Source organism: Leptodactylus fuscus, chromosome 10 (genome assembly GCF_031893055.1).
Source record: "Leptodactylus fuscus isolate aLepFus1 chromosome 10, aLepFus1.hap2, whole genome shotgun sequence".
Lineage (NCBI taxonomy): Eukaryota > Metazoa > Chordata > Amphibia > Anura > Leptodactylidae > Leptodactylus > Leptodactylus fuscus.
The window spans coordinates 11,884,525-11,908,000 of record NC_134274.1 but is presented as its reverse complement, the minus strand read 5'-3'; the positions used below and the strand labels follow the sequence as shown (position 1 = coordinate 11,908,000).

The window sequence follows — 23,476 nt, the reverse complement described above, 5'->3', positions numbered from 1 at the left end:
CAGACGGCTCTGTATTACTTTGACGTTGGCAATAAATGGGAGATCAAAGCCCCACCTACAGACCGCCCCTAGACCACCCAGTCCCATCCAATTTGGGGAAGAGCTTTGTAAGCCAAACCCCTTTTTCTGACTTGGAGTGCCCCTGGAGATTAGGGACAAGTGGCAACTATGTGTGTACGATGCAAGACCCGGAAGCAGTTCCTATGCTCTGCACAAAAGTTATTAGATTTTCAGAGAGTTATGGTCTCAATATACAAGGGTCATCCTAGATCCAATATGGTAATTTAAAGGAGTTTTACAGGATTTGGAGCAAACTTGGGGGTAGCTAAAACAAAAAGACGCTCCCCTATCCCCAGTTTTTCCAGTCCTGTCCCCTTTAAATCCCACGCCAAGACCCGCAGGGCCAGAGGAAGAGAGGATCACATACATGAGCGCTACTAGTGACCTCAGTAGTCCGTGGAGAGGGACCGGTGATGTCACTCACATATGTCGCTGGTGGTCACGTGAGTACTGGCATAGGAGGGAAGGGGATCGGGAATGGATGACAATGTCCTTTTTGTTTTGTTTTACACCTGCCCCAGAGTTTGCTCCAACTTCTGGGCAACCCCTTTAAGTGACTACTGTATTCTATATTTTTTCATCTGTAATATGTCCTTTGAGGTAAACACAAGTCACATAACAGGTCCCATAATAGTCTGGCTATAATACATGAGCACTTCATAAGAATCAGACTATGTAAACAGCCACAAAAAGAAGAAAAGAAATCGGGCCCGTCATAAATAACGTCCTGCGCCATTCTGTCCACAGACGCTGAATTGTGTTCTTAGGGAATATTAGACTACTCGGGCTGGATTTGCTGACACAATAGACATTGTCCTGTAAAACATATTTTCTCCAGTTCAGAAACATCATCTGTCTAAAAAAGACATTCCTATATCTTGCCTTTAAACAGATTTGTAGCTGAGAAGTGGAAAAAGCATATAAAATTGAATGAAAGAGGATTTAGATAGCCGACATGATGGGATTCGGGAATGCGGCAGCTCAAGCACAATACCTTTTCAGGAACTGCAGCAGATTGCTTAAAATGCTGCAGCGGCGAGATTAAATCCCTTTCTAAGAGACTTTTACCACGGTAATACAGGAATGTGTCTGAGCGCAGGTATCTGCTGCATGATACAGTCTCCAAGAGAAAAACCGCCAACTACCTCCACGGAAGGGGGGAGAATAATGTGTCAGCTCATAGAAAGGAAAATCATTATTTATATATAATATGTGTATGCAAATTTCTATCTATCTATTCTATTCTATCTATCTATTAGAGATGAGCCAGTACTGTTCGGATCAGCCGATCCGAACAGCACGCACGCATTGAAATGAATGGAAGCACCTGGTACTTCCGCTTTGACGCCGGCCGGCCGCTTAACCCCCCGCGTGCCGAATACGTCCATTCATTTCAATGCGTGCGTGCTGTTCGGATCGGCTGATCCGAATAGTACTCGCTCATCTCTACTATCTATCTATCTATCTATCTATCTATCTATCTATCTATCTATCTATCTATCTATCTATCTATCCACACTGTAAATAAATATATACACATACAAACATACACATGGTATACATATACATACACTCTATATAGATAGATACACACATATATATATATATATATATATATATATATATATTATACACACACACACACTATAAATATATACACATACATACTCACACACAAAAACATACACATGGTATATATAGACACTCTACATAGATACACACACGCACGCATGTATATAAGCTTATATACATTGGGACAGATGTAATATTCTTTTACAACAAACCTCTGGTTTGCAGCTTTCCCCAATGTGGGACTATTAAAGGATTATCTTATCTTATAATGCCCGCTGTGCCATAGATCACGTTTTTGTTCTGCCCACACCACTTTCCAGAAAAGGCAAATGACCCCAACTTTATTATTTAAATGTGTTATCCTATTTTCTTAGCACTCTGTTAGAGTGCTCCTCTGTCATTCCTCCTGGAAATGGATAGACAAACAATTAGCTGGGTGTTGCCACTAACAACAGGATGCTCTCCTACAAAGGCAGCACCAATTGGACAGTGCTGGGCAAGTATTGACAACAAGTGGGACCATGGGGAGCAGTCTGCGCAGGAGAAATGGACCGAGGGACGCAGTTTGCACAGGAGGGATGGAATGGGGAGCAGTCTGTGGGGACACATGAGGTGCACTCAGTGATACAGGGGGATGAAGAGCCTTCTATGTAAGAGTGTGGATCAGTCTGTGAGAGACAGATGTGGTGTTGTAATGTGACGTGACTGCGACGCAACTTTTTTTTCAAATAGAAGTCCCATGCGACTACGATATCACATTCAACATGTCTGCAACTTGTGCGTTTTTTTACAACCAAATCCCAGCTCTGGAAAAGTCACAGACTAGTCACACAACTGATTGAGTCACATGACACGCTGCCATGTACCCTTAGCCTAACAACTTCACTGTCCTAAAAGGGTTGCATCTGTTAGTTCCCTGCCCTAGACCCCATTCTCCCATTGAAGACCCCCACTGAGTACAGCCACTTTCATTGGCCACCATTTTGGATTGTCCGTTTTAGCAGGAACAATTGCCAGATTCCTCACTACTTTAGCTACAAAGGAACATTGGTTGCATATAGCTTTCTAAGAATGATCTGAGCAGACAGCTCTTTCTATAATCTTAAAGGAACACTAGGTTTAGTGTCCCTTTAAGGCTCATTAGAGGACATAAACTTACTCGTAGTTGACACGGTGACCACTGGACTGTATGCACACTCGCCATCATGTCCTGTGACTTTTAGCCTGAACCTGTAGCTGGTGCTGGGCTCTAAGCCTTCTACAACGTGTTGCTTGGAGTATCCACTACAAAAGGAGGGAAATACGAGTTAGCGAGAGCTGCGGATTTACATAATGGACAAGACGGTCAACTGCAAAAATGCGAATGGGTTTGCAATATCTATAACTAGAATTCACCTGACTGTCTGTCTCAGGGTTTGCAACCTATCAAGATAAATGGTCTCATGAAATATTTACGCAGCTTGCAGGATTTGTCAAGAAGTCCCATCCCAGTGGTTGGGGGGAAAAAAAAAATGCTGCCTTGTTCGCCGCTTCATCTTCTTTAATCAAAAATTATTTTTTGCAACAATAGTCCACGCGTCCCCGTCCCCCCCCCACGTGTTAAACCCTACGTGTATAAATCAGGAGATCTCCAGAGATATGAGACTGGCAGAGGATAATCAATGTCATTCTGCCACCTAGTGGTCACAGCGCATTCTCAGCTTACAGGAACAGGCTAGAATGTGTGTGTAATCTCATTAGATGTGGCAAAATAGATACTAGGGAACCATCATTCAGGGGACTAATATAGGATTTTATCAACATCGAGAGAGTTCAATGGGGGGGGGGAGAGATTAGGAGGAACCAACGCGTTTCTAGGAGGGTCATCTGAAGTTCATGTAGATAATGGAGTAGGCTGGAAATCTGATGACAGTGCACAATGGTTTATTGCGATTTTCTATGGTACATGCACATCTGTCAATAGGATATATGTATTAATACTGTATTGAGATGTAGCGGTGATTGTCAGCAATATGGCACTATCTAAGCGATGACAGACCTTGTTAGTGAAGCCATAGAATATTCTGCTGCCGCTTATCTGTCTACTTATCTTCCTTGCAGTGACAGTATTACCTATTGTGTGCTCGTCCTAGTTAAAGAGGACCTTTCGCCACCTCCACTAACTCCAGTTCTTTACATTCATTAATAGCCGCCCCTCCACTGATTTCAGCACAATTGGAATTTTTTATCCTGCCCCCACCACTCCAGAGCAATCACTGCAGATAGTTTTGGTGCCCAATATCCTAACTAGACTTCCTAATGTCAAGTGGGTGGTGTCAGGGTTAGCCAAGAAGACATGACCCAATTCCAATTACAGATGGACAGTGTCAGAGCTCAGAATCACACCCCCTTGCCTGCTGCTTGATGCTAGCCATGTGACATTAGAAAGCTTAGTTCACATATCAGCCATCAAAACTAACTGCATTTATTGCTCAGGAATGGTGAGGAGTTAAGAAAAAAATCCAACTGCTCTGGAATCAGTGGAGGGGCACCTGTTAAAGGGTGAAGAACTGGTTGGTAGAGGAGGGGAAAGATCCTCTTTCAAGGGGTTAATCCATCAATCATTTTTATACTAAACACATAAAAGGCTGAAACTATAATGTGTATAGTTTTTAGCATGTTGTGTACATTTTTCAGCATTTTTTTACTTCCATCAGCCCCATTTGGAGTTTCTGCTTATCTGGGTTTAGGCACTGGACAGAATCAGTCTCCTTCCTCTCTGGCAGCTGGCACTATCCTGGTGTCTGGAAACAACAATGGATTTGATATTATAATCCCACAAACATTGTGGCTGGTTAGCATTCTGCCATATTGTACAGGCAGCCATATTGTATTGTTTTGCATGGTCTGCTTTGACGTGTTGGCGATAAACACCTTTTGGTGGTGCATAAAGCATAGTAGCTGTCGTGGTGCCTTAAGGAGGCCACTGTGGACACTTAACTTTATTACTGCCCCCAAGCATACACCTTACTGCTCTATTCATTTGCTAAGGAATATGGGAGGCAGACACCCTACTAGTTGAGCCACAGACCCAACCACTCTCGATAAGACTCTCTTTCTTTTTGTGGCCCCTGAGATTCCAGATAACATCCCTGCTCCTGTTTCCTACACTTTTCTTACCCAGCTCTTGCTTACAATGTCTGCTAGGATTATGCATTTCATACCGTTATTACCGTCATTTCTGGATCTATTCATCCCAGCGAGGTCGTCTTTTACAAGGTGACTGGTAATCATCTTTTACACTGTAGTATTAATAAAGCTTTTTATGTTTGATTTTACCTAGGTCTCACATTCTCTGTGTGTTTGCCATATATAGCGGGTTTTTCCATGTCATAACTATTCATAAGCTGCCCATTATGATATAATGGTGATGTAATATAGTAATCTGGTATGGGGCGGCTTGGGCTACAGCTGTATTCAGTCCGTTACATTACGGCTAGTCTGCAGGAAATGATCTACTGTATAGGAATACACAATAAAACAGCCATGGTCCCATGTTTTATTAACTATTAAGTGGGCTATGACCCTGAGATCAGTCTATACTGCTGAGCCCGTTCTGCTATACAATCAACATTTTAATAGGGGATGTCAGAAGCCATACTGATATATGCTCCTATATACTGCCGAGCTCGTAAGACTATAAAGGGATTTCATATACACAAGTGATATGGGGAGAACAAGTCCATTCTGGTGCAGAGACCATTAGAACTGCAAGTTTCAATGGTATATCGGTGTGCAGCGAGTGGCCCCTTGCGAAAACTTTAATATGTATTGTAATGTAGTAAAGAGTGAATACAGATTCATGACCAAAGTCGGGAAATGTGGAGTTAAAGACGTTGCCCCATTTTAACACCTCTTCCCAGAATAGTTCAGTTGCTGGAGGGGTCCTACTGCTGGGACCACCAGAATGGAGCGCCTGTGACCTCATTTGAATGGCCTAATATTCACATATCTGTACTACTGCTCCATTCAAAATGTATGGGATAGGATAGCCATCTGTCCACATAGAAACTGACTATAGCAGCAGCGAATGTACAAGAACACTGCTCTAGTGCTGTACTGTGACATCACTGTGTGTATTATCCTGTACTGTGACATCACTGTGTGTATTATCTCTGTACTGTGACATCACTGTGTGTATTATCCCTGTACTGTGACATCACTGTGTGTATTATCTCTGTACTGTGACATCACTGTGTGTATTATCCTGTACTGTGACATCACTGTGTGTATTATCTCTGTACTGTGACATCACTGTGTGTATTATCCCTGTACTGTGACATCACTGTGTGTATTATCTCTGTACTGTGACATCACTGTGTGTATTATCCTGTACTATGACATCACTGTGTGTATTATCCCTGTACTGTGACATCACTGTGTGTATTATCTCTGTACTGTGACATCACTGTGTGTATTATCTCTGTACTGTGACATCACTGTGTGTATTATCCTGTACTGTGACATCACTGTGTGTATTATCCCTGTACTGTGACATCACTGTGTGTATTATCTCTGTACTGTGACATCACTGTGTGTATTATCCCTGTACTGTGACATCACTGTGTGTATTATCCTGTACTGTGACATCACTGTGTGTATTATCCCTGTACTGTGACATCACTGTGTGTATTATCCCTGTACTGTGACATCACTGTGTGTATTATCCTGTACTGTGACATCACTGTGTGTATTATCTCTGTACTGTGACATCACTGTGTGTATTATCTCTGTACTGTGACATCACTATGTGTATTATCCCTGTACTGTGACATCACTGTGTGTATTATCCTGTACTGTGACATCACTGTGTGTATTATCCCTGTACTGTGACATCACTGTGTGTATTATCCCTGTACTGTGACATCACTGTGTGTATTATCTCTGTACTGTGACATCACTGTGTGTATTATCTCTGTACTGTGACATCACTGTGTGTATTATCTCTGAACTGTGACATCACTGTGTGTATTATCCTGTACTGTGACATCACTGTGTGTATTATCCTGTACTGTGACATCACTGTGTGTATTATCCTGTACTGTGACATCACTGTGTGTATTATCCCTGTACTGTGACATCACTGTGTGTATTATCCTGTACTGTGACATCACTGTGTGTATTATCCTGTACTGTGACATCACTGTGTGTATTATCTCTGTACTGTGACATCACTGTGTGTATTATCCTGTACTGTGACATCACTGTGTGTATTATCCCTGTACTGTGACATCACTGTGTGTATTATCTCTGTACTGTGACATCACTGTGTGTATTATCTCTGTACTGTGACATCACTGTGTGTATTATCTCTGTACTGTGACATCACTGTGTGTATTATCCTGTACTGTGACATCACTGTGTGTATTATCTCTATACTGTGACATCAATATTTGTATAATTTCAGAGTATTAACTTCAAAGAATAAACTATCCCTTATATTATGACCTCACTGTATGAATTTCATTTATGCTGAGACATCACGATATATTCATCTGTTCCCGAAGCTCTGTTGTCAGCCGTCGGTGTCCCTTCAGTCCAAGTGTTGTGTACTTGTTGACGTCCTGTCCTGAGACCAGTCTTTGGATTGGCTGGATAGGATCAGTGACGCCACTCACATTTGTCACCGATTCCTTACAAGCGACTGCTGAGGCCACTGATTGGTCTCAGTGGTCATGTAGGGCACAGGGCTTAGGGTGACAAAGGCACAGCATAAGGACTGAAAGGACACTGGTGGCAGACAATGCAGTGCTCGGGACAGGAGAGTATAATTTTTTTATTATTAATTTATATTACACCCCCCTCGATCCTCCACCAGCGTTTGTCCAATTCCTGGACAATTGCCTTAATATCATGCAAGGTCTCTGGAAAGGTTAGGTGCCCTTTAAAGTTAGTCCCCTCTTAAGATACAGCTCCCAGGCTTCAAATCATAAGAAAACTGCACAGTCTGCACATTGCCTACCCTAGCTTCAATTTTCACCCCGGCTAAACCAGCGCTAGGTCAATATTTGTCTATATTAGGAGTGGACAAGAAATCAATTGACAGGCGAAGAAAAGAAATACACATGAAAGGACCATCTCATCCAAAATGTGTCCATCATTTACAATCTGCGGAAAGGGATATTTTTGGGATAGGGCTGTAATCACACAGACCAACAAAATGTTTTTTTTGTTGTCTTGTCAAGGATATCTGAATGCACTTAAAAGGGGTTGTCCAGAACTACCTCTCCCTGCACACTATGATAATCGTGCTACAGGAATTTTATATATATATATATATATATATATATATATATATATATATATATATATATATATATATATATATATGAAATGTAATTTTAGGAACCTCCTCTGTGACATGCATAATATATACTTACCAGTAAACGTTGCCGTACATACGGGTTTTCACGTCTTCTTCCTCAATGGAGAACTTGAACCATGTATTTGAAGGCCCGATGCGCTGGTAGACGTTATGGATGTCCCAGTACAGCTCAATGCTATGGTGATTTACCTTCCCCACCACCGGCGGGTCGGGGCGCTGAATAACAACTTTACCTGAAGAGGGGAATATAAATATTTATAAAATGGAGTAATAGAAGGTACATGGAGTTGTCAGATACAGATAAGAGGGATAGGAATGGTTAATGCTCAGTATTTAGTCTTGATATCCTTACATAATGCTGGGTCTCCTGTCTGAAATAATTAAAAAGCATATATTGATTTCTATAGGTTTAGCTGGACAGTATACATTACTATTCACGTGAGTCTGACAACCGATTACATTACACATAAGGACGCTGTACTGTAGCAGTAAATCGAACCAAGTGTGTAGGAGGAATACCAAATATAAGAGGGCACCGGACTGGACTGCAGCATTTAAAGTGCGTTGGCGCCGCCATCTTTTCCCACTGTAAAAAAACTTTATCTGAGGGCGGCGACTGGTCGCCATGACAGTTGGGAGCCTATTGAAGGCTCCCAGGCTAGTTCTATTACATGCTGCCAGAGTACCGCAGTAAATAGTATGAGTGATCAGAGCCCTGTAGGGTTCAGGATCCTTGGGGTTGTCTGAAAATAAAAAAAAATAAAAAATAAAAAATTTCTTTTAAGTGTACAAAATACACTAACATTTAAATCTCTCTCCCTTTCCCTAGATCATATACAAAAGTAAACTTTAGGTCTCTTTGCTCAAAAATTGCCTAGATAAGTCAAGACAATGTAACAGTTACAGGCATGGGCACTTTTCTGTAGAGAAGTTTGCTGTAGAGTTGGTTCCCTTCACCTGCACTAGCGATTCACAAAAAAAATAAAAGTTTACGTACACTTTCATACTGCACTATATGGCATATAACAAGAAGGAACCAAGAAGAAATAAATGGAATATTCTCATAGCCAGCGTGAATACTATATGCGCATGGACTGCGCTGACGGATTTCTCAAGCTACAATCAATAGTCATTTATGGCTTAAATGTTACTAAGTAAAGTTATTAAGAAATATTGAGAAACAGATCAACGTGAGCAAAGTCTGCAATATAGAGGAGAAGACGGCACAAAATGGAATACGCATCAGCAAGTATCCTTAGAAATAACCTTAAAGGAGAGGTCTGGGTGGTTGGGGTGAGTGTTTAAGGGAGAATAAAATAAATAAAATAAATAAAAAAAAAAAAAAACACACAACAATTTGACCTGCATTAATCTGCAGGTTAATCCCCTCACCTCTGCATAGGTGCTTAGTGCTTTTCTACATCTGCCTAAAATTTTTGCAGATTGTAGGCAATAAGGCTCCGCTGAAACCACTCATAGTGATGGAGATATATCAAAAACGCCTAAAAATTGACAAAAGTAGAACACTTCCACTTTAACAGATTTCTACAATCAATCACATGATACTATCGGATGCAAGCTGGTATATAGGTGTATTAAGCGAGCTCGCAGGGTATGAACAGATGCCAATGTCGCAGCATTTATAGAACATACATTAAGTTTTACTCCATTTCATTTCCCCTTAATTGACGTATAGTAAACTTTACCTTCATGAAAAATACATCACAGCGAGATGGAAACAGAATAGGAAAGAAATCAATTTGCGTTTAGTTTGATTTTCAGGAAAAGAAAATAATGTAAAAAAATAATAAAAATCTTAAAGGGGATGTCTTATCACAAACAAGCTGGATGATGAGGCAGATGGAATGGAGATGCAGTATCAGGCTACGTTCACATCTGCATCGGAGTCTCTGTTTGGAGACTGTCACATTGTGCGGCAAAAAACGCCGGACAAAAAAAGAGTCGCACGTCTGATTTTTCGTCAGGTAGTTTCAATTTAAAAGAACGGACACCTTATGGATCCCATTATGGTCAAAGGGGTCCGCTGGGACAGTTGTTCACTATTTCAGCTGCCCATGTGTCCATTGCTGTGGTCGTGTAATGGACCAGAACAACAGACAGAGGGACGCAAATCCATCAGAATGTCTATAGAGCTGCTGAGCCCTTACAATCCAGCTAAACTCCATCCAATGGGAATGACGCCTTTAAGTCCTTATTCCAATCAGAATCGCGATACCATATGGATCTTACATATATTAAACATGGTGTGCTTATGTGTGGCATACCCTGATCCAAACAATATGCTGCGGGTACAAATAGACAACATATGCAGAGGAAGGTTGGGGGGGGGGCTGTATAAAATTAGTCAATGGTCAGCATAGTAAACTTAATGTTTTAACCCTTTTATGCTCAATGCTCTTCAAACTACCTTATCACATTAAACGGACACCCCAAACGTTTCCAATCTAAAGGCGAGAACGGCAGGAGTGGTAGTAGACGGCGATATAAAGTAGTAATAAAATATCAATTACCTGTTTTTATTGTGCATTTATTCCACAGTAAATAACATTTGCTTAGACAATTTCCCATTTCCATGCTAATTACTGGAGTTGATGAAGAGAGCGCTAATATACCTTTTATATGTGGATAATAGGCAAACACCAGCATGGCTGGCAAAGTTACAAGTATGTACATTAATGGAAGACATTGCTATCTTGTGAGAACTAAGTAACAATATGATATGCTAATGTTACATTTCTCAGTAATAATAAGATACTCTGGGGTATTGAAATATTCATATCCGTATATATTTCTTCACACACGCGAGAACCAAGTTATGAAAAAGACAAGAGTCAACACGGCGGTGTGGGAACAGAACCAATTACAATGCTGAATAGTTGTGCGGGGATTGAATGTATTTCCCTTTGTAAACCGAGTGTTATGTTCATTATATTGTACCCGTCGCCTACACGCAGTGGGGGAGACTGACAGATGGAAATGACCATTGGCCGCTATTCCTAGATTATCCAGCTTTGCTGCCTTCGGTGGCGGTACGGTCCACATTTTTCGATCTCTATCAGTTAAAATATCTTTCCCAGTACATAATGAATGAAGATGGGTTGGTATCTTTTTAACAAACTTTGCACTAGTAAATATAAGACACCGTGCTATATAACCCTTTTTTCCCACTTAGCAGGATCTTTTTCTTCCTACTAAACTGACATTTACTCTGAAGTCTCTGCTGAATCCGTCTTGGCCTCTCAAGACGGACAAAAGCTCACAGAGGTGTTAAAGCGTACCTGTCATTTAAGGTGATTTTCAGAATAAGCAGTTATGTGGGTATACATAAACAGCCACACTGGGCACTATATGACTTGTATTCTCTGTTGTTGTTTTTTTAAGGAGTTCTTCCTTGTGTGTCTTAGATGTAGAATTTGTAGCTCTCTCTAAAGTAATGGGTATTACACCTGTGTTTGGGTTCAAACCTGTGTTTGGGTTTCCATTCGGGGGGTCCGCTTGGACAGAAACCTAATCCACTTACAAAAAAAGATTACTCATGGACCCCATAGACTATAATGAGGTCCAATAGGTTTCCTCTCCGGAAGGGCAGAAGGGAATGGAATCCCCAGGTGAGTCCAGGTGCAGGGTGATGGGTTGTCCAGGATAAACCGTTTTTGGCAAAGTGGCCAGTCACGGCGAAAAAAAAGCAGACAATAAAAAAAAACATACTCACCTGTCCCTGGTGCTCCGGTGTCTCCTAGCACCGCCCAGATCAGCGGCACCCCAGTGATTATTCCAGCAGAAGTCATCAGATCATGTGACCATTAAGGTCAATCAGCCAAGGAAAGGAATGGAGACGTTACATACGTCACTTGTGACCGCCCGTGTCCTTTACTTAGCATTTGTGGTCACATGCGGTGAGTACTTCTACCGGAAAAAAAAACTCAGACTGCAGTGAGAGACATTGAAGCACCAGGGACAGGTGAGTATGTTTTTTTTTTTTTTTTTTTTTTTTTTAACCTCCCCTGGTCTCTTTAAAAAGAAAAAAATATCCTGGACAACCCCTGTAAGCCTCTGTCTCAGGCGTCCCGAAAAGTTTGCAAGTATGGACTCCTATAAAAACCCTCTGACCATTTGCTTGGTGCACGAAACCTATAGACACCCTCAGCGTCTTCATCAGGAGCTTTCCTGACATGTACACCGAGCACAAGACAAAACTGATGCATAAACACACCCTAAGGGACTTTACTACGATTGCTATTATTATGTATTCAGAAGCTGCAATTTCGGTAAAAAGAAAAAAAAAAAAGTCAGTTTCCATTTTCTACAAGCGAACGCTGTATAAAGTACAGAATCGCCGGTTATCGGAAAGGCGTACGCGGCAGACACCTTGTAAGACAAATGTTCCAAAACGCCATTATCCAAGTATAATAGTAATTGTCCAATCTGGGATCGGCACACGGCGGAGGAAGAAGCGATCTGCGCTTTATTTGACCACCGTTCCTCACTTGAAATACCTTTATTAAAAGACGTTGCGAGAATAATCTCGCCAAATGTTTGGGGATATAACAAATACATTTTCATACACAATGAACTGCTGCTCGCCGAGGGCAGGGAGATGCTAGCGCGAGTTATTAGGAGGAACAGAATGCAAAATGGGATAAAAGCGGCAATACATAAAATAATAATAGCCACACGTGCAAAATTGAAGCCTGTGAGCAAGATGGCATTAGAAACGCGCATTTTTATTCAATGTTACTTCTTTTTTTTTTTTTTTTTAATGTCTCGTGTTCTCTGACCTGGAAAATACCAGATGGATGCGACTCCCAATATAAATAGATGTCATTTCCCGCATTTTACATTGCATGTGTATAGAGGGTATTAATGCACATTGAGTGTACATTGCAAATAAGCCGCCATCACTTCAGCTGTCCTACTCCGCTGCTCCTAATAAGAAGAAAGCCAGGAGACTTGTAGGGGCACAGAAAGACACCACTATAATCCCTCCGGCATCCTGGCTCAGGTCTTTAGGAGGTTTTGGTTGCTTTAGTACATCATGACAATTGTAATGGAATCTTAAAAGGATGATGAAATTTTATAGAAGATGTTAGTCAGGAATTTATTATATATATATATATATATATATATATATATATATATATATATATATATATATATATATATATTTTTATATATATATATATATTTTTATACTTATTTCGTTTAAATTTTTTTTAGATTTATTTTATATATTTTTTATATTTATATACGTTTATTTAAAATTATTCTTTATTTTTTTGCTCAGTTCTCCCCTCCCCACCAGTATCTACTTCCTGGTCCCTCTCAATACACAGGAAATGCCACTCCGCTGAGGCGGGTGGGTCACTAATACTTGGTTGAGCGGTCATTTCCTGTTTGCGAAGATGGGCAGTGGGCCCAGACTGCATCAGAATGGGAGAGCCGGCAAAGAAGGCTGAGGAGTTGGTAGGCCGAAGCTCCAGTGCCGACTTCTCTATTTTTGCAAAGCCCAGCTACTTTCTAAATGGGTGATAGTCATAGTCAGACAGAAGCTGTAAAGATCCTCTAATTTACAAAAAAAAATGATTGAATCCCTATGAAAGCAAATATGTAACAAACTATGGTCAGCGGTATGTGATCTGTTGGGGTCCAACACCCAAACCCCACACAGATAAGCTGTTGCAACAGTCACTGAATAGTGAGAACGTGCAGCGACACTCCTATTCAAGTAAAAATAGCACTTGTCAAGCTTGTGTCTTTGCGTCAGTGGTCCCTGACTTTAGTCAGGACCCCGTAAGAAAACAAAAACAAGCATCGTGTAACACTGTTTGTTAAGTTTACTTACCTCCCCGGGGCCTCCACTCATTATACTCTGCATGCAGAGGTAAAACACGCATCATTGCAGCATAGGAACACAGCATAGGAACATAGCATGAGGCATAGGGCACACAGTCAGCGGGCCTGGGTCTATAAGAGACTGGGACCTTGCAGTGCTGGAGTCCTGAGTCCGAATCCAGCCAAATATCTGCAAGGAGGTTATACGTTCTCCCCATGTTTCCGTGGGTTTCCTCCACTTTCCTCCCACACGCCAAAGACCTACAGACATTGAATTTAGATTGTGGAATATAATGGCACTATATAAGTAAGCAAAATGCATAAAAATAAAAATACACCCCAGAAACAGAATGGTGCGATTTGGGAGTAGCAGCCGACAAATTGTTACAACTGTGTTCACACCACCATCATGACCTCCTTTCTACCTGTCTACTTATACCAGATTCCAACCAATCTCAATGTATCGCATGTGCCTGGTGTGTCAATGGTTCACTTGGACTCTGCAGACTACACCATTTTTCTACCAAAAACCAGAAAGGAATGGAAATGAGTAACCTGACTTTAACTTTCACTTAGATAAAAAAAATGGGCCAAATAGGAATAAAATCTGGCTTTTTTCAGCTTGTTTTCTGCTAGATACTAATGCAGTTGATTCAATCCATCAAGCTTATCCCATCCCAGGATTAGACCCCTGATTCTCCCGTGTACAGTAATGCCACATATACAGATATCCAACTGTAAGCTCTTCTCGCCTGCTGGGCTATACTCCATGCCTGTCTTTGCATTTTTGTATTAATCCCCTTTATATTACATTATACAGCACTGGGTACCAGAGAGAATGTGTAACAAATAGCATGCAGAAAATCAGGGGCGATGATGTAGCTGTGCTCTCCTTAGTGTCCCATAGAAGTCCTTGCAGTGCTGGATAGCTATTGCATCTGCATTTTTGGTTATAGCACGCTCAGCCATGTGTAGGATTGAGCTGTAATCTTAACAGACCCATCAAAGTAGTGGCAGCATGAATCTATGCATTTGGCAAAGATCCTCATAAGAACAACAGGAACCTTGTGAGCAGGGCCGGCTCCAGGTTTTTATGGGCCCTTGGGCGACAGAGCTTCAGTGGGCCCCCTTGTAGAGCAAATCTAGTGAACTTAGCCTCTCCGCTGCCTGCGGCGGACAATCGAAAGACGCACCCCCGACACTGCGCTGAATTCAGCGCACTGTCGGCTTTCCCGATCTGTGCCCTGGGTAAAGAGCTAGCGGTGCCGATACCGTAGCTCTTCACAGTCAGAAGGGCGTTCCTGACAGGCTGTCAGGAACGCCCTTCTTCCCAGCAGTGCCTATAGCGCTGTACAGTGTAAGCAGAGAGGAATGCCCCCTCCTTCTGCTAACAGTGCTCTTGCATAGACGAGTATTATCAGGAGGGGAGGGGGCGTTCCTCCCTGCTCACACTGTAAAGCGTTACAGGCGCTGCTAGGAAGAAGGACGTTCCTGACAGACTGTCAGGAACAACCGTCTGACTGTGAAGAGCGCACAGTTGGCTTTCCAGCAGTATATAGAACTGCCTGTGCCCAAACCCATGAAAGGTCCTCTTTAATCCTAGCAGGCTTTCGGCCTATATGGTAATATCCCAGACCATGTGACATCTGGACATTACCATATAGGCCCGAAGCCTTCTAGGATAAACATCGGATCCCGGAGAGGTAAGTAACATTGTTTATTATGTTCCCTCACCTCTCCTGGGGCTCCAATTATTACACTCGGGGGTCTGAAAAGATAATAGCGGCAGTGGGATCGCAGCCTGGCCCGGGCCTGCTCACTGCCGGCCTCCGCGGAGATATTCCAGCAGGTAGCGGCCTATTATAAAACAAAAAAAAATGTTATTAAACTTACTGATCGCGCTACTGCTGCTGCTCCCTCTGCCTCCGCGATCCTCTTCTCTCGGCAGTCAGATGTCTACGTATAAGCATAGGTGGCGTCATCACGCTGCCTATGCTGATACGTAGACGCCTGAACCAGCGCAAGGAGAGCGACAGCTCTCCTTGCGCTGGTTCAAAGAAAAAAAAGTAAAAGAAAGAAAAAAAATTGCGGCGCTGCCTGCGTTCTGTGCTGGGGCGAGAAAAGCCGGGGGGCCCCCAGAGGCTCTGTGGGCCCCAGCACTTGCCCGACTATGCCGTGTGCTGACGCCGGCCCTGCTTGTGAGGGTCCTGGTAGATTGTGAGGGACCCTGTCTTTAGTTTCCCACTCATCAGGAAACAATTGCATTCACAAAAAAATTCTAGATTCTAGGATAAGTTTACAATTTAGAGAATAATCTTATTAGCTTAGGGCATGGCATCTCAAACTTTTTTGAGCCCTCTGTGGGGATGCCAGGGCCTGACCATTAAAGAAGAGACATCATGCAGGAGTGCCAAGCAAATACCACAGTGCAGCATCTATAGTAACCCCTAGTAACAGAAGGCACCAAACACTAAAGTGCATAAAATACTTCTCCATCCCCACCAAACACCACAATACAGCACAAAACCTCAGCGCCAAATACCACCATGAAGACACTAAACACCGCAGTACAGCATGGCCGTGTAAATGTGATGTCCAGGTGTCTACTGGTCCTCTCGTACATACAAATGAGACACTAGGACATGTAAATATGATGTCCACAGGAACGGTATATTTAGCCATGCACTATGTTTCAGCATTCATCTTCCGCCCACATCTGCATAGGTGTTAAGAACAGACACTGCAGTCATTTTGCTGCGGATTGTGATGTCTCTAGAAGTTCAAAGTCTACCCCAAGGCCTCGCTGTAAAAACCAAAAGCAAGAACAAAACAGATGAAAGAATTCAGGGGAATCGATAGCCATAATCTGGAGAATAATATAATAATATCAGATGCTCCAGGTAGGTGACATTTTAGGATGCAAGCTGCTACAAGTACATGGGAACCGAGGAGCTAAAAATGAGTTATTTTTATACAAGTCAGTGTGAATTCCATGTAATAGATGTTAGCCACGAGCCAGGAACACCACGGCTCTCCGGCAAGAAAAAGTCTGCAGGCCGGAGGTACAATACTTCCAAAAAAAGACTTCTTACTCATGTGTATACAGCAAGCAATAGTATATTAATCCGAAACGTATTATCTGTATCAGATCAGTGGACTGGAGAAGGATTTGGGGCCGTTTACAATAAAGCTCCACCTCAAGGCAAAGGACATCAAAATTACAATATAGTTCTGAAAACAAGGTTAACTTAGGCTACAAAACTTAGGCTACATTCACACCACAGTGAATAATGGCCATGTGACATCCGTTGTTTTTAATGGACGGCACACTGCAGCATTAAACTCAATTCAAGTGAACGGAGGCTAGTCACATGACCGGAACTTTGTAAAGGACCATCAAAATATAGATCATGTCTGTTTTCATGGACACCTCCAAACACTCAATGCATGGGGGATACGTGAAAACAGGAGCACCCCAGGTACAAGACGGATGTGAATAATGGACGTTTTTCACAGCCATTTTACACCTTGGCTGGGCAATTATGACCTAAATCAAAATCACAATTAATGGTAATTATTTGGACCTTTACACCCCTTTTATATTGTGAGTTGGGCTGAGTTCACATTGAGTTTTTTGGTCAGGAATTTGGTCAGGAATCCGCCTGAAAATTCTCCTCACCAAACAGTCTTATGTAACCGGCTAACTGAAAAAAGAAGCGACGTGTCCATTCTTCAGGCGTCTTCCGCCTGAAAAAATCAATGCAAGTCATTGGGTGCTGGAAAAACCGCTACAGTTTTTTTGAGGCGTTTTCTGACAAAAACGTGTCAAAAAACGCCAGATTTTCCGCCTCCCATTGACCGATTTTTTTCAGGCAGAAAATGCTTCAAAAAACACCTCAGCAATTTTCCTGAGTAGATTTTTCCTGACTAAATTCGTGACCAAAAATCTCGATGTGAACTCAGCCTAAATAGCGTTCACATGGAGTTTTTGGTCAGAATTTTGAAGCGGAAGCCGTCTCATAATCTTCCTCCAAAAACGCCTCACCATACAGTCCTATGTAATCTGCTTCTAATTTTTTTCCACTAACGGAAAAAAGAAGCGACATGTCCATTCTTCAGGCGTTTTCTGCCTGAAAAAAATCAATGCAAGGCAAAGGGAGGCGGAAAAACTGCCTAGTGATTTTTGAGGCTTTTTTGTAAAAAAAAAAAAAAATTTCACCTCGCATTGACTTTTTCAGGCAGAAAAAAAACACCTAAAAAAAACATCAAAAACGCTTCAGGAACTTTCCTGAGTGGATTTTTCCTGACTAAATTCCTGACCAAAAATCTCCGTGTGAACTCAAAATAATGCTTCAAAAAATACCATAAAAAATCATCAAAAACGCCTGATTTTTTTCAGGCAGAAAACGCTTCAAAAAACGCTTCAGAAAACACCTCAGGAATTTTCCTGAGTGGATTTTTCCTGACTAAATTCCTGACCAAAAATCTCCATGTGAACTCAGCCTAAAAAGACTGGACACATGGAGTTTTTTGGTCAGAATTTTGAAGCAAGATCCGCCCCAAAATCTTCCTCCAAAAAACGCCTCACCATACAGTCCTATGTAATCTGCTTCTAATTTTTTTCCGCTAACGGAAAAAAGAAGAGACATGTCCACTCTTCAGGCGTTTTCCGCTTGAAAAAATCAATGGTAGTCAATGGAAAGCGGAAATACTGCCTAGCGTTTATTTGAAGCATTCTGAGGCATTTTTGTCAATTTTCCGCCTCGCATTGATTTTTTTCAGGCAGAAAACGCTTCAAAATAACACTTAAAAAAAAAACTAAAAAAAATAATCAAAAACGCCTCAGGAATTTTTCATAGTGGATTTTTCCTGGCCAAAAATCTCCATGTGAATTAAAATAATGTTTGAAAAAACACCTTAAAAAAATCATCAAAAACGCCTCAGGAATTTTCCTGAGTGGATTTTTCCTGACTAAATTCCTGACCTAAATAGACTGAGTTCACATGGAGTTTTTTGGTCAGAATTTTGAGGCGAAATCCTCCAAAAAATGCCTCACCATGCAGTCCTATGTAATCTGCTTCTATTTTTTTTCGCTAACGAAAAAAAAGAAGCGACATGTCCATTCTTCAGGCTTTTTTTTTGACTGAAAAAATCAATGCAAGTCAATGGGAGGCTGAAAAACCGTCTAGTGTTTTCTGAGGCGTTTTCTGAGGTGGAATTGACAAAAAAATGCCTCAAAAACCGCCAGGTGGATTTTCCGCCTGGCATTGATTTTTTTCAGGCGTAATTCGCCACACGAATTTTACTGAACAGATTTTTCCTGACTAAATTCTTGACCAAAAAACTCCATTTCAAGTGTTGGGAAAAACCTGCACGATTTGTCTTGTAAAGATTTGTCCGACATGAATGAAAGCTGCCATTATTATACTGTGGGGTCTCTTCAGACCCCAGGGAAGGATAAGCTGAGGGCCAGGCTGCAGAGTATAATAATGGCACTTTCTATTTGGTCTGGTCAAAACTTCAAATATTACAATAACCGAACTGAAATACCTTAAAGCCCCAGCTGAGGTGATTTTGAGGCGCCATGGCGCTGCCCTCATACATAATGCCGCTCTCTCAGGCCTAATGTTGACAAGAAGGCCTCACCTCCAGTCACACACTACCGCCATCCAGCAGATGATTATACCGTATCACTGAGCGGGTTGTTGGTACATGTACCCTGAAGAAAACCCCCATGTGTACAAGCGTTCTTACACCTTATTCACACTTCAGTGTTTTCCTCCAGAGTTTGTAAGGAAGGCTGAAGACAGAGCAAATCCTTCCATTATACCTTATATCTCTGTGTAGTCTCCACAAACAATGATGGAAACCACAAACACGTGACTAAGGCCTTAGCCTGCTTCATACTACATGTAGTGCACCACACGCTCAGCACCTCTATACATCCTCACAAGTCATGGCACCGAATTTTACCTCACAGTGACAAACACAAGGGACTAGCTTATAATTTGACCAGAACTTGCACCAGGTGTCTTCATTGTCTTTTAAGTCCTTTCACTAAAGTCACGAGCAACTCAATGAGAAATATACCACATGTATTAATAAAAAACTTACTGATATAAGGTGAGGCCGCAGCTCAGTGCGGTGTATGATGGAGACTGCCCAGGTGCACAATACTCCGGTCACTGCTCCAGCTCTGTGTATTATCCCTGTACTGTATTACACAACAAAGCACCTCATAGAGATAATACCAACATGGGAAAAGCGCAGGCCAAAAACTAATCAGAAGAAATACTGAGGAGAAAATACCAAACTATTTTATTGTATACAAATTAACCACTTCAGTACCGGGTTAATTTGTGGTCCTGGACTAGACACATTTTTGGGTTTTTTTTGTATGTGCGGTTTTGAGGGCTGTAACATTTTTGTCTCATTCAACTAATTTTTGCGTCTTTTTTCGGGGACACATAAGGCTTTATTTTTTTTTTTTTTTATTTTCGAATGTGTTAAATTTTTTTTTATATCCGGGAAAATATAAACAAAATAAGAGGGAAATTGTGTCTGGTTTTCAATTTATTATTTTTTATTTAATTAATAACACAAAGTGCTACTGAAAAACTTTATAAAATAGTTTTTCCTCTCCGTTACGGTAATTTTTCTTTTGTATGGTGTTGTCGGGGGTGGGGCTGTAACCTGTAATAACGGCGTTTTATTAGCGTATTATTTTATTTTTAAAAATTATTTTATTTTCATTTTTTTTAAATCTTTTTTATTATATATTATTTCTTTTTCAGATTGTGTCCCCATAAGGTGATAAGAGACCTTTGGGGACATCTGATCACTTTTTTTTGTTTGTTAGGTAGGCTGATTTCCCCTACAACTGGGGCTGCTACATTTAGCCTCAGTTGCAGGAGGAATCCAGCCTCCTGCACACTGTTCTTTACATTTACAGAGCTGATCTGGGTCCTGTAGGACCCAGCAGCTCTTGTAAGACGCTGCTCCCGGTGGATCACGTGACCGCCGGGTCAGAGGGCGGCCGCATCATGGCGGCACCCATAGCCGTGTATACAGTGCTCATTGAGCGCTGTATACACAGCAATCGAGATGGCAGGGAAGGGAATAAAAGCTTCCCTGCCATCTCTCTGGGAGCTCCGGCTGAAGTTACAACCGGCTCCCAGTGTCAGCACCTGCATGATCTCCGTGCAGCTGCTGTGTTCTGACAGGACGTACCGGTACGTCCTGTCAGAACTAGGCAACCACTTCCCGGACATTTATAGTTAAGATGAGCGAGTACTGTTCGGATAAGCCGATCCGAACAGCAAGCTCCATAGAAATGTATGGATGCACCTGGTACTTCCGCTTTGACGGCGGCCGGCCGCTTAACCCCCCGCGTGCCGGCTACGTCCATTCATTTCTATGCGAGCGTGCTGTTCGGATCGGCTGATCCGAACAGTACTCGCTCATCTCTATTTATAGTCTATGGGCGGTCCGGAAGTGGTTAAGAAATGATCATAAAATCAATATTGTAATACAGCAGGGCAGATGGAATAGACAAACAGATAAAGGAACACAAAGAAATGGTCCAAAGAGCACAGGTGTGAGTGATAATCTAGTCTCCAGGTGATGCCTAAATATACATAGACGGTATATAGATGCTATATAGATATCATATGTGTACAAAGAAAAAGCACACAGTCTTTACTCATATAGACTCTGAAAATTATTTAGAAATACCAGACCAAACAGGAAGTAAATACTGAGCCCCCTAATTCAAAGGTCTATATTAGGGTAAGTTCACATGGGGTTTTTTGGTCCGGAATCTGCACCGGCATCCAGTCGCGCACTCCTCTCCGGATTAGGCCCAATGAATGGACCTAGTCGGGAGGAGGGAGTGTCTTCAGGGCGAATCACGAGGAGAATCAGCCTGAAGAATGAGCATCTCGCTTCTTTTTTCCGGGAGCCAGAACAAACCAGCTCCCAGAAAAAAGACCTATCTATGTACTGTGACATCACTTTGTGTATTATCCCTGTACTGTGACATCACTGTGTGTATTATCCTGTACTGTGACATCACTGTGTGTATTATCTCTGTACTGTGACATCACTGTGTGTATTATCCCTGTACTGTGACATCACTGTGTGTATTATCCCTGTACTGTGACATCACTGTGTGTATTATCTCTGTAGTGTGACATCACTGTGTGTATTATCTCTGTACTGTGACATCACTGTGTGTATTATCCCTGTACTGTGACATCACTGTGTATTATCTCTGTACTGTGACATCACTGTGTGTATTATCTCTGTACTGTGACATCACAGTGTGTATTATACGGAAACTGTGACATCACTGTGTGTTATCCCTGTACTGTGACATCACTGTGTGTATTATCATGTGTTATTTAGACAAGAAGGAGCCATTACTATTGTATGGTGGCACAAAGGGGACATTTACTGTTCTATGAGGTCACATAACTACTATTACTGTGTAGGACAAGATACAAAACATTGGCCCTGGGCCCTACATTTACCCTCTACTATAGCACTCAGGGCCGGCTCCAGGTTTTTATGGGCCCTTGGGCGACAGAGCCTCAGTGGGCCCCCTTGTAAAGGAGGCAGGGGAGTTGAGACACTGTGCGTTGCAGATGAAGCAAGTGACGTCACCAACGCCATACCTCCCAACTTTTAAAGAATAGAAAGAGGGGAAAAATGTGCGGCGCGCTCTGCGCACAGCGGCAAATTTGGCTCCACCCACTCATTCATTTATCATGTGCTCCCACAGAGTATAATCCTCCTACAGTCACCCGTAAATGATATGCCCCCCCTCCATCTCTCCCCCAGTTTCATATACACCTTTCCTCTGCCCCCAGTTTCATGTCCCCCCCTCCACCTCTGTCCCCAGTTTCATCACGTTCTCCCCCTTCATCTGCCCACAGTTTCATGTCCCCCGTCTCTGCCCCAGTGTCATGCTGTTCCACCCCCCCATCTGCCCCAGTGTCATGCCGTTCCCCCCCTCCCCTTCATTTGCCCCCCCCAGTTTCATTGGGCCACCTTCATCTCTGTCCCCAGTGTCATGCCATTCCCCCCTCCCCTTCATTTGCCCCCCAGTTTCATTGGGCCCCCTCCTTCTCTGACCCCAGTTTCATGCCGTTCTCTCCCCACCCCCTTCATCTTCCCAATGTCATGCCGTTCCACCTTAATATAATACAAAACAAACACACTCACTTCCATCGTTCCCCCGACGCTCCTCTCTCTCACTCCAGTCACATAGCGATTAAAGCAGGAACTGTGAGCGCAGCTCCTGCTTTAAAGCCGCGGCCCGGCGTGAGTGTGTAAGCGCGATGTGATGACGTCATCGCGCCTACACACGCAAGCCCGGCCGCGACTTTAAAGCAGGAGATGCGCTCACAGTTCCTGCTTTAATCGTCTATGTATTCAGCTCATTGGCGTCCGTCGGAAATCGGGACAGGCAAGTGCCGGGGGGCCCCCAGAGGCTCTGTGGCCCCGGCACTTGCCCGACTATGCCGTGCGCTGACGCCGGCCCTGATAGCACTAAGTAAAACTGAGACATCATTTGGTCACGAGCGTGACAACTACCTAAATAAAAGAGTGCAGAATGTCTTCTTG

General features: G+C 42.4%; 1 protein-coding gene across 1 annotated transcript in view; it reads right to left on the bottom strand.

Moving 5' to 3' along the window:
• The window catches only part of FANK1 (fibronectin type III and ankyrin repeat domains 1), a gene marked incomplete at its 5' end in the record, with an annotated part of 28,035 nt that extends 19,799 nt beyond the window's left edge, over positions 1-8,236 (bottom strand). Inside the window, 2 exons of the mRNA XM_075288070.1 lie at positions 2,792-2,916; positions 8,052-8,236. Coding sequence (XP_075144171.1) covers positions 2,792-2,916; positions 8,052-8,236 — 310 coding nt within the window. The remainder of the gene's footprint in view (positions 1-2,791; positions 2,917-8,051) is intronic.
• Positions 8,237-23,476: the final 15,240 nt, after the last annotated feature.